The following is an 18,421-nucleotide window of genomic DNA, read 5'->3' on the forward strand; positions in this document are numbered from 1 at the left end:
GGAGCCTATCTCAGCTACAATCGGGCGGAAGGCGGCGTACACCCTGGACAAGTCGCCACCTCATCGCAGGCCCAACACAGATAGACAGACAACATTCACACTCACATTCACACACTAGGGCCAATTTTAGTGTTGCCAATCAACCTATCCCCAGGTGCATGTCTTTGGAGGTGGGAGGAAGCCAGAGTACCCGGAGGGAACCCACGCAGTCACGGGGAGAACATGCAAACTCCACACAGAAAGATCCCGAGCCCGGGATTGAACCCAAGACTACTCAGGACCTTCGTATTGTGAGGCAGATGCACTAACCCCTCTGCCACCGTGAAGCCCTATATATATATATATATATATATATATATATATATATATATATATATATATATATATATATATATATATATATATATATATATAAGAAATAAGAAATACTTGACTTTCAGTGAATTCTAGCTGTATATATATTTATTTTATTATATATATATATATATATATATATATATATATATATATATATATATATATATATATATATATATATATATATATATATATATATATATACATAAATAAAAGAAATACTTGAATTTCAGTGTTCATTTATTTACACATATACACACACATAACACTCATCTACTCATTGTTGAGTTAAGGGTTGAATTGTCCATCCTTGTTCTATTCTCTGTCACTATTTTTCCAACCATGCCGAACACCCTTTCGCAGGTACCCAGAAAGGTTTCGAGTACCACCAAAAAAACTGAATCTCTGAAGATAGTATAAAAATCTGTGTTAAAGGTGTACAAATACTGTTTGTATAATAAGCATGTTATTTTTTTTTACAAATGAGGGTTAAGAGTTCAGCACAAAAAAAAAAAAAAAGAATGTGGCTTAAGTACAGTTTTTTAATTGAGCTGCTGCATTTTTTGGTTGGGTTGTTTATTTATTTTGAGTAACTTCTATACATTTCTAAAAGGGGAATAATATAATAGAGTGATCTATGTTTGTCTGTTGCCATCTCCTGGTGAATGTTGTTTATAGCATACTGGGGTTACTTTTTGGTTGGCCAACGATTTACGTGGTGTTGCGCACCTGACGTCACTCAGGTCCACATGGAGCTGGAGGGGGCGTGGCTTCCAGCTCCGCCTGAATTTCGGGAGATTTTCGGGAGAAATTTTGTCCCGGGAGGTTTTCGGGAGAGGCGCTGAATTTCGGGAGTCTCCCGGAAAATCCAGGAGGGTTGGCAAGTATGGCAATCATAAAACGGCTGCGAAGACGCACTGGCTGAGGCTCGCAGTAATCCCGCCTCCTGGTGGTAGAGGGCGCTAGTGATCCCAGGGATCATTTTTGCGACTACTCGGCTGCAGAATAAGTGACAACAAGCAGCAACAGTTAGCGATCGTTTATCTTTTTCCTCACGCCTGGACTTTTAACATGGAGGATTACATATCTAAAATAAAACAGTTTTCTAAACTGGACTTTCAATCGAAGCAGGAGGTCATAATTAAACATACTTGCCAACCCTCCCGAAGTTTCCGGGAGACTCCCGAAATTCAGCGCCTCTACCGAAAACCTCCCGGGACAAATTTTCTCCCGAAAATCTCCCGATTTTTAGCCGGAGCTGGAGGCCACGCCCCCTCCAGCTCCATGCGGACCTGAGTGAGGACAGCCTTTTTTCATGACGGGAGGACAACAGGGTGACAAGAACTAAATCATCCAGACTAGAGATAAATTGTATTATTATGTTTATCTTACCTAAAAATAAATATATTTATTAATTAAAAAAAATAAATAAATAAATAAATTTTTACTATATTTTGCTAAAAACATCAAAATTAATTGTATTTTTCTTTGTATTTTTTCCTGACTCCTTAATACATCCAGCCATAGAATTATGCATTAAAATAAACATTTGAAATAATTGATTTTGAATTATCATAATAATTCATTTAAAATGACCATATTTAATTATCAAAATAATTGCTTGTTTAAACAACTTTAGCATTTTATTCATTACATTTTGAATCTCTCAGAAGCCAAGTTATGTTATATTCCTTAATATTTATTTATGCTAGTTTGAAGTATCAATTATCTAAACACAGTTTTGTTTGCATATTTTCAGGATGTAGATATCTATATATATATATATATATATATATATATATATATATATATATATATATATATATATATATATACACAGGGGCGCCGCTAGGGATTTCGGGCCCCATGAAAATAATCTTTACAGGGCCCCCAACACAGCGGCAACATTTTTTGATGCTATTTTACATACAATTATGGGCCCCCCTCCATCATGGGCCCATAGAATCCGTCTCCTTTACCCCCTCTTTTCGGCGCCCCTGTATATATGTATGAAATACTTGACTTGGTGAATTCTAGCTGTCAATATACTCCTCCCCTCTTAACCGCGCCCCGAACCACGCCCCGCCCCACCCCCGACCACGCCCCCACCCCCCCCCACCTCCCGAAATCGGAGGTCTCAAGGTTGGCAAGTATGTAATTAAAGGAAGATCTCCATCGAGACGGAGAGACTTTTAAAACTGAAGAAAGATAAGGAAGACTTCTATAAACAAGTTATCGATGCTTTTGTTCAGAAGGAGTGGCGCATGGACTTCATTTATAAGTAAAGGTAAGACCATAATAATGTTTTTTTTATTAAATGGGCTTTTTAGTGTGCTACAGTTTGTATGTGTAAAGTTAAAGCTAAGTTAAAGTACCAATGATTGTCACACACACACTAGGTGTAATGAAATTTGTCCTCTGCATTTGACCCATTCCCTTGATCACCCCTTGAGAGGTGAGGGGAATAATTTTTGGGGATTTAACCCCCAATTCCAACCCTTGATGCTGAGTGCCAAGCAGGGAAGAATGCTGGTATGAGCTTTTAAACATAACCCGTTAACTGCTGCCAATCAAATGGTGAATAAGATACTCTTTAGGGTTCATATGTTTGTAAATCTGACTGTGATGAAGTCAGTGCCTCACCAGTCATCAACCTCACCGCATATCACTGTCCAGCACTGTAATATTTCTTTTATAAAAGGAGTTTTCCCAAAGAAAATGAAAACGGCAAAAGTTATTCCCATCTTCAAAAGTGGAGATAAGCATCAGTTCACCAACTATAGGCCTATTTCTCTACTCTCACAATTTTCAAAAGTCCTTGAAAAATTATCTGTGTCAAGATTAGACCGTTTTATTGATAAGCATCACTTGCTAAGTGAACACCAATACGGTTTCCGAGTGTGAAGCGACTGGGATGGGAATCAGCACCTCCAAGTCCGAGTCCATGGTTCTCTCCCGGAAAAGGGTGGAGTGCCATCTCCGGGTTGGGGAGGAGATCTTGCCCCAAGTGGAGGAGTTCAAGTACCTCGGAGTCTTGTTCACGAGTGGGGGAAGAGTGGATCGTGAGATCGACAGGCGGATCGGTGCGGCGTCTTCAGTAATGCGGACGCTGTATCGATCCGTTGTGGTGAAGAAGGAGCTGAGCCGGAAGGCAAAGCTCTCGATTTACCGGTCGATCTACGTTCCCATCCTCACCTATGGTCATGAGCTTTGGGTCATGACCAAAAGGACAAGATCACGGGTACAAGCGGCCGAAATGAGTTTCCTCCGCCGGGTGGCGGGGCTCTCCCTTAGAGATAGGGTGAGAAGCTCTGTCATTCGGGGGGAGCTCAAAGTAAAGCCGCTGCTCCTCCACATCGAGAGGAGCCAGATGAGGTGGTTCGGGCATCTGGTCAGGATGCCACCCGAACGCCTCCCTAGGAAGGTGTTTCGGGCACGTCCGACCGGGAGGAGGCCACGGGGAAGACCCAGGACACGCTGGGAAGACTATCTCTCCCGGCTGGCCTGGGAACGCCTCGGGATCCCCCGGGAAGAGCTGGACGAAGTGGCTGGGGAGAGGGAAGTCTTGGCTTCCCTGCTTAAGCTGCTGCCCCCGCGACCCGACCTCGGATAATTTGAAGAAGATGGATGGATGGATGGAGGTTTAACACGCGTATAAGGATATTTCACATGCCTTTACTGTGTATATAATTGAACAGTGTTCATATTGAGCATAATGTGTATTTATAATATGTTGTACAAAAGACATTTCATAATTTTCGGAAGTTCATCTTGTACTTGACATTGTTTATAGGGTTAGGCGCTATAAGTGTTCAACTTCAGCCTAAACCCTTTCGGTCTGCAACATTTTCATTTTCAATCTATGAATGTACAACTGTTTGTTTATTTTGCTGACCATTGACCGAAGAATAATAAACTATAAATAGCAGCCGGCTGATTGACACCAGGTGTGGGCAGGTGCCGATCAGCCGCAGCTGAGGGGAAACAGCGCTCAGGGAGAAAAGCAGGAAGTAACCAAGATAAGAGGAAAGAAAGACAGAGGAAAAACCAAAACATAACTAAACTGTCAGTGACAAACCCGACAGCCTGCCTGGTTCATAAAGTTCAACACAAACATTAATTCCGTCTGATACAAGTCGGACTAACAAAGTCGCTTCCAGTCCACCGGAGCTCATTCCCGTTAATTGCTGGCGCACATCATTGCCCAGAAAGAACCCGAGGACCTGCCGGTGGAGATAAGATGCCTCAAGGGCGACGTTCCTGACCGTCCATGTTTGCATCTGGTGCTATGCTGATCAGATTTTGCCCCAAACAGAGTGCGCCACTGCCGGCTAATCAGGAACCAGAGCTGGCCCCGGGAGGGCTGCGCTCATTCCAATAATGCCATTAGATGACCGTGCTCTGTTGCTGCCACACTTGCTTGCAGTCATCCGGGCTGCTGCCTGCGAGCGCACACGTGACGAAGACTTGATCACGGTGGCGCTGAACAGCATTAGAGGATTGATTACCGCTCCCCGAGAGCTGATAGACTGCAGCGGGCGACTCTAATCGACGGGCCTGCGAGCGACTCATCCAGATGAAGTGGATAAAGGCAGAGCGTCGTCGATGGGGATCGAGCTGGCGCCCTGTTGCGGCATGTAGCGACGCTGTGAAACTTTAACCACCCGGCACATATGTAAAAATTCCTCCGATTCTTTGCGCGGCCACTTGTTGCTAGGCAGAATTCATATGGCTCAGTGAGAACTGGCCCTCGTACTTGTCAAATTTGGAAAATAATAGACCTTTTTTAGCCCCAAGTGGAGGAGTTCAAGTACCTCAGAGTCTTGTTCACGAGTGAGGGAAGAGTGGATGGTGAGGTCGACGGTGCGGCGTCTTCAGTAATGCGGACGCTGTATCGATCAGTTGTGGTGAAGAAGGAGCTGAGCCGGAAGGCAAAGCTCTCAATTTAAAAGTCGATCTACATTCCCATCCTCACCTATGGTCATGAGCTTTGGGTTATGACCGAAAGGACAAGATCACGGGTACAAGTGGCCTAAATGAGCTTCCTCCGCCGGGTGGCGGGGCTCTCCCTTAGAGATAGGGTGAGAAGCTCTGTCATCCGGGGGGAGCTCAAAGTAAAGCCGCTGCTCCTCCACATGGAGAGGAGCCAGATGAGGTGGTTCGGGCATCTGGTCAGGATGCCACCCAAACGCCTCCCTAGGGAGGTGTTTAGGGCACGTCCGACCGGTAGGAGGCCACGTACTAACAGTTAGCATGCCTCAAGTACCAAATTGTATGACTCTGTGGTGTACGCCTGCAAAAATGTTTTGTTTTTTTAAAGCTAACATGCTAACGGGTAACATGTGTCAAGAACCAAATTGTCTAACTCTGAGGTGTATGCCTACAAAATTAGTAAAACAAAGCTAAAATAGTAATGTTAGCATGCTAACAGTTAGCATACATCAAGTACTAAGTTATATGACTCTGAGGTGTATACCTGCCAATTTACCCCAAAAAAGCTAACATGCTAACAGGTAACATGTGTCAAGTACCAAATTGTCTAACTCTGAGGTGTATGCCTACAAAATTAGTGAAAACAAAGCTAAAATAGTAATGTTAGCATGCTAACAGTTAGCATACGTCAAGTACTAAGTTATATGACTCTGAGGTGTATACCTGCCAAATTAGCTACAAAAGTTAACAGGCTAAAAGTTAGCATGCATCACGTATCAAATTGTCTAACTGAGGTGTATGGCTTCAAAATTAGTAAAACAAAGCTAAAATAGTAATGTTAGCATGCTAACAGTTAGCATACGTCAAGTACTAAGTTATATGACTCTGAGGTGTATACCTGCTAAATTACCCCAAAAAAGCTAACATGCTAACAGGTAACATGTGTCAAGTACCAAACTGTCTAACTCTGAGGTGTATGCCTACAAAATTAGTAAAACAAAGCTAAAATAGTAATGTTAGCATGCTAACAGTTAGCATACGTCAAGCACTAAGTTATATGACTATGAGGTGTATACCTGCAAAATTAGCTAAAAAAGCTAACATGCTAAAGCTTAACATCTGTCAAGAACCAAATTGTCTAACTCTGAGGTGTATGCCTACAAAATTAGTAAAACAAAGCTAAAATAGTAATGTTAGCATGCTAACAGTTAGCATACGTCAAGTACTAAGTTATATGACTCTGAGGTGTATACCTGCAAAATTAGCTAAAAAAGCTAACATGCTAAAGCTTAACATCTGTCAAGAACCAAACTGTCTAACTCTGAGGTGTATGCCTACAAAATTAGTAAAACAAAGCTAAAATAGTAATGTTAGCCTGCTAACAGTTAGCATACGTCAAGTACTAAGTTATATGACTCTGAGGTGTATACCTGCCAAATTACCTAAAAGAAAGCTAACATGCTAACAGTTAGCTTGCATCAGGTACCAAATTGTCTAACTCTGAGGTGCAGTCCTTACAAAATTCGTAAAACAAAGCTAAAATAGTAATGTTATCATGCTAACAGTTAGCATACGTCAAGCACTAAGTTATATGACTCTGAGGTGTATACCTGCAAAATTAGCTAAAAAAGCTAACATGCTAAAGCTTAACATCTGTCAAGAACCAAATTGTCTAACTCTGAGGTGTATGCCTACAAAATTAGTAAAACAAAGCTAAAATAGTAATGTTAGCATGCTAACAGTTAACATACGTCAAGCACTAAGTTATATGACTCTGAGGTGTATACCTGCAAAATTAGCTAAAAAAGCTAACATGCTAAAGCTTAACATCTGTCAAGAACCAAATTGTCAAACTCTGAGGTGTATGCCTACAAAATTAGTAAAACAAAGCTCAAATAGTAATGTCAGCATGCTAACACTTAGCATACGTCAAGTACTAAGTTATATGACGCTGAGGTGTATACCTGCCAAATTAGCTAAAAAAGTTAACAGGCTAAAAGTTAGCATGCATCACGTACCAAATTGTCTAACTGAGGTGTATGGCTTCAAAATTAGTAAAACAAAGCTAAAATAGTAATGTTATCATGCTAACAGTTAGCATACGTCAAGCACTAAGTTATATGACGCTGAGGTGTATACCTGCAAAATTAGCTAAAAAAGTTAACAGGCTAAAAGTTAGCATGCATCACGTACCAAATTGTCTAACTCTGAGGTGTATGCCTACAAAATTAGTAAAACAAAGCTAAAATAGTAATGTTAGCATGCTAACAGTTAGCATATGTCAAGCACTAAGTTTTATGACTCTGAGGTGTATGCCTACAAAATTAGTAAAACAAAGCTAAAATAGTAATGTTATCATGCTAACAGTTAGCATATGTCAAGCACTAAGTTATATGACTCTGAGGTGTATACCTGCAAAATAAGCTAAAAAAGCTAACATGCTAAAGCTTAAAATCTGTCAAGAATCAAATTGTCTAACTCTGAGGTGTATGCCTACAAAATTAGTAAAACAAAGCTAAAATAGTAATGTTAGCCTGCTAACAGTTAGCATACGTCAAGTACTAAGTTATATGACTCTGAGGTGTATACCTGCCAAATTACCTAAAAGAAAGCTAACATGCTAACAGTTAGCATACATCAGGTACCAAATTGTCTAACTCTGAGGTGCATGCCTACAAAATTCGTAAAACAAAGCTAAAATAGTAATGATAGCATGCTAACAGTTAGCATACGTCAAGTACTAAGTTATATGACGCTGAGGTGTATACCTGCCAAATTAGCTAAAAAAGTTAACAGGTTCAAAGTTAGCATGCATCACGTACCCAAATTGTCTATCTCTGAGGTGCATGCCTACAAAATTAGTAAAACAAAGCTAAAATAGTAATGTTAGCATGCTAACAGTTAGCATACGTCAAGCACTGAGGTGTATGCTTTGACAAGTATTTTATACAATTTGGAGATGTACAATGGAAGACCGGGCTTTCTGCTCCGCCGCTCCCAGTCTGTGGAACGCTCTCCCTGACCACCTGAGGGCACCACAGACTGTGGATGGTTTTAAAAAAAGGCTTAAAAGCCCTTCTTTTTAAAAAAAGCCTTTTCTTTTTTTTTTTTAGATATATGCATACTAGTTATAGCTATTCGGCTGTTCTAGTTTTTATTTTTATTAATTTCTTTATTATCTTTTTATTTATTTATTTTTTTGTAATACACTGTAGCACTTTGAGGTTGTTTACTCAATATAAAGTGCTTTTTCCAAATAAAATCTATTATTATTATTATTATTATGTACCTGTAAAAGTTTGAAGGTATGACCTTGTGTTGACATAATATACAAAATAAAGATGAGAGTAAAAATTCCGGATCTTTCTGAAAATGTGTCCCGACAACAAAGTAGAGCAGATGACCATCTCTGCTGTTTTGCTTCAAGAGGCAGCGAGGACACAGCAGAGCTCATAGATCAATAAAATCAGCCATGATCAACAACAAGTGACTTACTTTGGCGTCTGCGTGTCGTCCAAGCGGTTTCCCAGCTGGAACTCGTGTGATTTGCTCCGGTGCAGAGCGGTAAAGCCCGGCAGAAGGTGGATCAGCTTGCGACTCGGCGGCGGCGGCGTTCCCGGGGCCTTCAGTTTGTTCCTTCGCCGCATAGGCGGCGTGCCAGGCGGGGTCATTGTGTTGAACACCAAAGGAGTCCGAGGAGGCGTGTGGCCAAAATGTCTCTGGCGAGGCGACGGGGGCAGCGAGCGCTGGCCAAAGTCCAAGGCGGGCAGGAGTCCCGTGGACGGGCTGTCCACGGTCAGTCGGTCTGCGTACAAAGGGGGCGCCAGGGCCTGGGGGCTGTGGCACATGAGCTGGTTGTACTTGGACTGGACTTTGGGGCTTTGGGACAGCTGGAAGCGGATCCACTGGCTCGCCTCCGGCTGACACACGGGGGTGTTTTCCTTGCCTGACTCGGAGGTCGGCCACTGGATGGACCAGTCCTGCTTGGTCTGGCTCCCTGTGGACCACATGCAACGTGTTCAGATGAACTACTTGGAACCTGACTAACTCAAACTCAAACAAGATGGCAGTAGCTACAGCATGAGTGAGCAGTGTCCGGCAGATTGTTTATTTGCATTCATCCAGGTCTTAATGTGTTCTCAGGGCAGTGAATGGATCACTAATAGACTGCTAAGGTTGTCTGACAAAAGGTTTCACCTCTCATCATTAGATCCTGCATAAAGATAGGACAGCACTAGTGTGAGGGGATGGTGCAGCATCTAAGCACTAGTCTGAGGGGACTAGTGCTAAGGCTATATAGAAACATTTTCTTAACACATATATCGAAATACTACAGTCATCAGTCCATGCTCAAAAACCAGATAGGACAGCTCTAGTCAGAGGGGATGGTGCAGGATCAAAAACATTATAAGAAAGAAAGACGAAATACTATATACATCAGTTCATGGTCAAAGACTAGACAGGACAGCTCTAATCTGAGGGGATGGTGCTGGATTGAAAAATATATGTTATACTGATATAGAAATACCACCTTCATCAGTTAATGCTCAAAGACTAGATAGGACATCTCTAAATTTGAGGGGATGGTGCTGGATTGAAAATTATACGTTATACTGATGTAGAAAAACCACATTCATAAGTTAATGCTCAAAGACTAGATAGGACAGCTCTAAATTTGAGAGGATGGCGCTGGATTGAAAAATATACGTTATACTGATATAGAAATACCACCTTCATCAGTTTATGCTCAAAAACTAGATAGGACAGCTCTAAATTTGAGGGGATAGTGCTGGATTGAAGGCTTCATAGGAACAGTATCCTCAATACTGATATAGAAATACCACCTTCATCAGTTCATGCTCAAAGATTAGATAGGACAACTCTAATCTGAGGGGATGGTGCTGGATTGAAACATATACTTAATACTGATATAGAAATACCATCTTCATCAGTTTATGCTCAAAAACTAGATAGGACAGCTCTAAATTTGAGGGGATAGTGCTTCGTTGAAGACTTGATAGGAACAATATCCTAATACTGTTATAGAAATACCACCTTCATCAGTTCATGCTCAAAGACTAGATAGGACAACTCTAAATTTGAGGGGATGGTGCTGGGTTGAAAAATATATGTTATACTGATATAGAAATACCACCTTCATCAGTTAATGCTCAAAGACTAGATAGGACATCTCTAAATTTGAGGGGATGGTGCTGGATTGAAAATTATACGTTATACTGATGTAGAAAAACCACATTTATCAGTTAATGCTCAAAGACTAGATAGGACAGCTCTAAATTTGAGGGGATGGTGCTGGATTGAAAAATATACGTTATACTGATATAGAAATACCATCTTCATCAGTTTATGCTCAAAAACTAGATAGGACAGCTCTAAATTTGAGGGGATGGTGCTGGATTGAAGGCTTGATAGGAACAGTATCCTCAATACTGATATAGAAATACCACCTTCATCAGTTCATGCTCAAAGATTAGATAGGACAACTCTAATCTGAGGGGATGGTGCTGGATTGAAAAATATACTTAATACTGATATAGAAATACCACCTTCATCAGTTAATGCTCAAAGACTAGATAGGACATCTCTAAATTTGAGGGGATGGTGCTGGATAGAAAATTATACGTTATACTGATGTAGAAAAACCACATTCATAAGTTAATGCTCAAAGACTAGATAGGACAGCTCTAAATTTGAGGGGATGGTGCTGGATTGAAAAATATACGTTATACTGATATAGAACTACCACCTTCATCAGTTTATGCTCAAAAACTAGATAGGACGGCTTTAAATTTGAGGTGATGGTGCTGGATTGAACACTTGATAGGAACAATATCCTCAATACTGATATAGAGATACCACCTTCATCAGTTCATGCTCAAAGATTAGATAGAACAACTCTGATCTGAGGGGATGGTGCTGGATCAAATCAAATCAAATCAACTTTATTTATAAATTGAAAAATATACTTAATACTGATATAGAAATACCACCTTCATCAGTTTATGTTCAAAGACTAGATAGGACATCTCTAAATTTGAGGGGATGGTGCTGGATTGAAAAGTATACGTTATACTGATGTAGAAAAACCACATTCATAAGTTAATGCTCAAAGACTAGATAGAATAGCTCTAAATTTGAGGGGATGGTGCTGGATTGAAAAATATACATTATACTGATATAGAAATACCACCTTCATCAGTTTATGCTCAAAAACTAGATAGGACAGCTCTAAATTTGAGGTGATGGTGCTGGATTGAAGACTTGATAGGAACAATATCCTCAATAGTGATATAGAAATACCACCTTCATCAGTTAATGTTCAAAGACTAGATAGGACATCTCTAAATTTGAGGGGATGGTGCTGGATTGAAAAATATACGTTATACTGATATAGAAATACCACCTTCATCAGTTAATACTCAAAGATAGGACATCTCTAAATTTGAGGGGATGGTGCTGGATGGAAAATTATACGTTATACTGATGTAGAAAAACCACATTAATCAGTTAATGCTCAAAGACTATATAGGACAGCTCTAAATTTGAGGGGATGGTGCTGGATTGAAAAATATACCTTATACTGATATAGAAATACCATCTTCATCAGTTTATGCTCAAAAACTAGATAGGACAGCTTTAAATTTGAGGTGATGGTGCTGGATTGAAGACTTGATAGGAACAATATCCTCAATAGTGATATAGAAATACCACGTTCATCAGTTCATGCTCAAAGACTAGATAGGACAGCTCTAATTTTGAGGAGATGGTGCTGGGTTGAAAAATATATGTTATACTGATATAGAAATACCACCTTCATCAGTTAATGCTCAAAGACTAGATAGGACATCTCTAAATTTGAGGGGATGGTGCTGGATGGAAAATTATACGTTATACTGATGTAGAAAAACCATATTCATCAGTTAATGCTCAAAGACTAGATAGGACAGCTCTAAATTTGAGGGGATGGTGCTGGATTGAAAAATATACGTTATAATGATATAGAAATACCACCTTCATCAGTTTATGCTCAAAAACTAGATAGGACAGCTTTAAATTTGAGGTGATGGTGCTGGATTGAACACTTGATAGGAACAATATCCTCAATACTGATATAAAAATACCACCTTCATCAGTTCATGCTCAAACATTAGATAGAACAACTCTGATCTGAGGGGATGGTGCTGGATTGAAAAATATACTTAATACTGATATAGAAATACCACCTTCATCAGTTAATGCTCAAAGACTAGATAGGACATCTCTAAATTTGAGGGGATGGTGCTGGATTGAAAATGATACGTTATACTGATGTAGAAAAACCACATTCATAAGTTAATGCTCAAAGACTAGATAGGACAGCTCTAAATTTGAGGGAATGGTGCTGGAATGAAAAATATACGTTATACTGATATAGAAATTCCATCTTCATCAGTTTATGCTCAAAAACTAGATAGGACAGCTCTACATTTGAGGTGATGGTGCTGGATTGAAAACTTGATAGGAACAATATCCTCAATACTGATATAGAGATACCACCTTCATCAGTTCATGCTCAAAGATTAGATAGAACAACTCTGATCTGAGGGGATGGTGCTGGATTGAAAAATATACTTAATACTGATATAGAAATACCACCTTCATCAGTTAATGCTCAAAGACTAGATAGGACATCTCTAAATTTGAGGGGATGGTGTTGCATTGAAAAGTATACGTTATACTGATGTAGAAAACCCACATTCATAAGTTAATGCTCAAAGACTAGATAGAACAGCTCTAAATTTGAGGGGATGGTGCTGGATTGAAAAATATACATTATACTGATATAGAAATACCACCTCCATCAGTTTATGCTCAAAAACTAGATAGGACAGCTCTAAATTTGAGGGGATAGTGCTTGGTTGAAGACTTGATAGGAACAATATCCTAATACTGTTAACGAAATACCACCTTCATCAGTTCATGCTCAAAGACTAGATAGGACAGCTCTAAATTTGAGGGGATGGTTCTGGATTGAAAAATATATGTTATACTGATATAGAAATACCACCTTCATCAGTTAATGCTCAAAGACTAGATAGGACATCTCTAAATTTGAGGGGATGGTGCTGGATTGAAAATTATATGTTATACTGATGTAGAAAAACCACATTCATAAGTTAATGCTCAAAGACTAGATAGGACAGCTCTAAATTTGAGGGGATGGTGCTGGATTGAAAAATATACGTTATACTGATATAGAAATACCACCTTCATCAGTTTATGCTCAAAAACTAGATAGGACAGCTCTAAATTTGAGGTGATGGTGCTGGATTGAAGACTTGATAGGAACAATATCCTCAATACTGATATAGAGATACCACCTTCATCAGTTCATGCTCAAAGATTAGATAGAACAACTCTGATCTGAGGGGATGGTGCTGGATTGAAAAATATACTTAATACTGATATAGAAATACCACCTTCATCAGTTTATGCTCAAAAACTAGATAGGACAGCTCTAAATTTGAGGGGATAGTGCTTGGTTGAAGACTTGATAGGAACAATATCCTAATACTGTTATAGAAATACCACCTTCATCAGTTCATGCTCAAAGACTAGATAGGACAGCTCTAAATTTGAGGGGATGGTTCTGGCTTGAAAAATATATGTTATACTGATATAGAAATACCACCTTCATCAGTTAATGCTCAAAGACTAGATAGGACATCTTTAAATTTGAGGGGATGGTGCTGGATTGAAAAGTATACGTTATACTGATGTAGAAAAACCACATTCATAAGTTAATGCTCAAAGACTAGATAGAACAGCTCTAAATTTGAGGGGATGGTGCTGGATTGAAAAATATACATTATACTGATATAGAAATACCACCTTCATCAGTTTATGCTCAAAAACTAGATAGGACAGCTCTAAATTTGAGGGGATAGTGCTTGGTTGAAGACTTGATAGGAACAATATCCTAATACTGTTATAGAAATACCATCTTCATCAGTTCATGCTCAAAGACTAGATAGGACAACTCTAAATTTGAGGGGATGGTGCTGGGTTGAAAAATATATGTTATACTGATATAGAAATACCACCTTCATCAGTTAATGCTCAAAGACTAGATAGGACATCTCTAAATTTGAGGGGATGGTGCTGGATTGAAAATTATACGTTATACTGATGTAGAAAAACCACATTTATCAGTTAATGCTCAAAGACTAGATAGGACAGCTCTAAATTTGAGGGGATGGTGCTGGATTGAAAAATATACGTTATACTGATATAGAAATACCATCTTCATCAGTTTATGCTCAAAAACTAGATAGGACAGCTCTAAATTTGAGGGGATGGTGCTGGATTGAAGGCTTGATAGGAACAGTATCCTCAATACTGATATAGAAATACCACCTTCATCAGTTCATGCTCAAAGATTAGATAGGACAACTCTAATCTGAGGGGATGGTGCTGGATTGAAAAATATACTTAATACTGATATAGAAATACCACCTTCATCAGTTAATGCTCAAAGACTAGATAGGACATCTCTAAATTTGAGGGGATGGTGCTGGATTGAAAATTATACGTTATACTGATGTAGAAAAACCACATTCATAAGTTAATGCTCAAAGACTAGATAGGACAGCTCTAAATTTGAGAGGATGGCGCTGGATTGAAAAATATACGTTATACTGATATAGAAATACCACCTTCATCAGTTTATGCTCAAAAACTAGATAGGACAGCTCTAAATTTGAGGGGATAGTGCTGGATTGAAGGCTTCATAGGAACAATATCCTCAATACTGATATAGAAATACCACCTTCATCAGTTCATGCTCAAACATTAGATAGGACAACTCTAATCTGAGGGGATGGTGCTGGATTGAAACATATACTTAATACTGATATAGAAATACCATCTTCATCAGTTTATGCTCAAAAACTAGATAGGACAGCTCTAAATTTGAGGGGATAGTGCTTCGTTGAAGACTTGATAGGAACAATATCCTAATACTGTTATAGAAATACCACCTTCATCAGTTCATGCTCAAAGACTAGATAGGACAACTCTAAATTTGAGGGGATGGTGCTGGGTTGAAAAATATATGTTATACTGATATAGAAATACCACCTTCATCAGTTAATGCTCAAAGACTAGATAGGACATCTCTAAATTTGAGGGGATGGTGCTGGATTGAAAATTATACGTTATACTGATGTAGAAAAACCACATTTATCAGTTAATGCTCAAAGACTAGATAGGACAGCTCTAAATTTGAGGGGATGGTGCTGGATTGAAAAATATACGTTATACTGATATAGAAATACCATCTTCATCAGTTTATGCTCAAAAACTAGATAGGACAGCTCTAAATTTGAGGGGATGGTGCTGGATTGAAGGCTTGATAGGAACAATATCCTCAATACTGATATAGAAATACCACCTTCATCAGTTCATGCTCAAAGATTAGATAGGACAACTCTAATCTGAGGGGATGGTGCTGGATTGAAAAATATACTTAATACTGATATAGAAATACCACCTTCATCAGTTAATGCTCAAAGACTAGATAGGACATCTCTAAATTTGAGGGGATGGTGCTGGATTGAAAATTATACGTTATACTGATGTAGAAAAACCACATTCATAAGTTAATGCTCAAAGACTAGATAGGACAGCTCTAAATTTGAGGGGATGGTGCTGGATTGAAAAATATACATTATACTGATATAGAAATACCACCTTCATCAGTTTATGCTCAAAAACTAGATAGGACAGCTCTAAATTTGAGGGGATAGTGCTTGGTTGAAGACTTGATAGGAACAATATCCTAATACTGTTATAGAAATACCACCTTCATCAGTTCATGTTAAAAGACTAGATAGGACAGCTCTAAATTTGAGGGGATGGTGCTGGATTGAAAAATATACTTAATACTGATATAGAAATACCACCTTCATCAGTTAATGCTCAAAGACTAGATAGGACATCTCTAAATTTGAGGGGATGGTGCTGGATTGAAAATTATACGTTATACTGATGTAGAAAAACCACATTCATAAGTTAATGCTCAAAGACTAGATAGGACAGCTCTAAATTTGAGAGGATGGCGCTGGATTGAAAAATATACGTTATACTGATATAGAAATACCACCTTCATCAGTTTATGCTCAAAAACTAGATAGGACAGCTCTAAATTTGAGGGGATAGTGCTGGATTGAAGGCTTCATAGGAACAATATCCTCAATACTGATATAGAAATACCACCTTCATCAGTTCATGCTCAAACATTAGATAGGACAACTCTAATCTGAGGGGATGGTGCTGGATTGAAACATATACTTAATACTGATATAGAAATACCATCTTCATCAGTTTATGCTCAAAAACTAGATAGGACAGCTCTAAATTTGAGGGGATAGTGCTTCGTTGAAGACTTGATAGGAACAATATCCTAATACTGTTATAGAAATACCACCTTCATCAGTTCATGCTCAAAGACTAGATAGGACAACTCTAAATTTGAGGGGATGGTGCTGGGTTGAAAAATATATGTTATACTGATATAGAAATACCACCTTCATCAGTTAATGCTCAAAGACTAGATAGGACATCTCTAAATTTGAGGGGATGGTGCTGGATTGAAAATTATACGTTATACTGATGTAGAAAAACCACATTTATCAGTTAATGCTCAAAGACTAGATAGGACAGCTCTAAATTTGAGGGGATGGTGCTGGATTGAAAAATATACGTTATACTGATATAGAAATACCATCTTCATCAGTTTATGCTCAAAAACTAGATAGGACAGCTCTAAATTTGAGGGGATGGTGCTGGATTGAAGGCTTGATAGGAACAATATCCTCAATACTGATATAGAAATACCACCTTCATCAGTTCATGCTCAAAGATTAGATAGGACAACTCTAATCTGAGGGGATGGTGCTGGATTGAAAAATATACTTAATACTGATATAGAAATACCACCTTCATCAGTTAATGCTCAAAGACTAGATAGGACATCTCTAAATTTGAGGGGATGGTGCTGGATTGAAAATTATACGTTATACTGATGTAGAAAAACCACATTCATAAGTTAATGCTCAAAGACTAGATAGGACAGCTCTAAATTTGAGGGGATGGTGCTGGATTGAAAAATATACATTATACTGATATAGAAATACCACCTTCATCAGTTTATGCTCAAAAACTAGATAGGACAGCTCTAAATTTGAGGGGATAGTGCTTGGTTGAAGACTTGATAGGAACAATATCCTTAATACTGTTGTAGAAATACCACCTTCATCAGTTCATGCTCAAAGACTAGATAGGACAGCTCTAAATTTGAAGGGATAGTGCAGGATGCAGGATCAAAGACTAGATAGGAATGAAATAATTGAACACTTAACCCTCTGGTTGCTTCCCCTCGCACTATGCTAAACATGATTTGGTGAAACATCTTCTTACTTAATCTACTTTTAATAAACACATAAATGTTCACATGGGCAAAGAGTTCCACTTCCTCATGCACTTCAAATTAAAAGTTTGGGAAAAAAATGTTAGAATATAAATGTGGAGGGAGAGTGTGACCAGCGCGCCTGCAGTAGCAAAGGTCACCGCCTCTGTCCATGGTGCTGAAGACAGAGCACCATCAGACGGGGGGCGTGGCAGTGCTGACGGCGAGACACAGCTGGCAGGTGATTAGATTTCATCAGGTGGTACGAGTTGTCTAATCATCCGTTGTCTTTAACAGTAAGCGGCCGGGAGCAGAGGGAGGGAGAGGATACGGACGTGACTGAAAAGTCTGGGGGAGAGGACTTTAGTTGAAACAATTTGAGTATTAAAATCGTTGTTAAAAACTGCACGCTTGGCTCTTGTGCCGTGTCTTCAGTGGAACTGCTAGAAAGCGACTTCCACAATAAACTTTTTATTATATAAAAGGACCTTTCACTTTTCGTGGAGTGCAAAAAGGACTAATTAGCGCCTGGTGTCAGGAAAAATAATAGCCGTGTCATGTAAAACACAGATGTCCACTGCAGAGGACGCCGGCTCGTCAGGAGGTTATAGCAAACTTGCATTTGATAAGTTCAACACGACTGTACACGATGAGGTGGTTCCT

At 39.2% G+C, this 18,421-nt stretch overlaps 1 protein-coding gene across 3 annotated transcripts in view; it reads right to left on the reverse strand.

Annotated features, from left to right (window-relative positions):
- LOC133578218 (kinase suppressor of Ras 2-like) overlaps positions 1–18,421 on the reverse strand; it is a 383,282-nt gene that overhangs the window by 261,789 nt on the left and 103,072 nt on the right. For all 3 annotated transcript variants that reach the window (XM_061932475.1, XM_061932483.1, XM_061932465.1), the window contains one exon: positions 8,785–9,286. In XM_061932475.1, the coding sequence (XP_061788459.1) occupies positions 8,785–9,286 (502 nt within the window). The remainder of the gene's footprint in view (positions 1–8,784; positions 9,287–18,421) is intronic.

The sequence above is a fragment of the Nerophis lumbriciformis genome, linkage group LG03, assembly GCF_033978685.3.
Source record: "Nerophis lumbriciformis linkage group LG03, RoL_Nlum_v2.1, whole genome shotgun sequence".
NCBI classification, from domain to species: Eukaryota; Metazoa; Chordata; class Actinopteri; order Syngnathiformes; family Syngnathidae; genus Nerophis; species Nerophis lumbriciformis.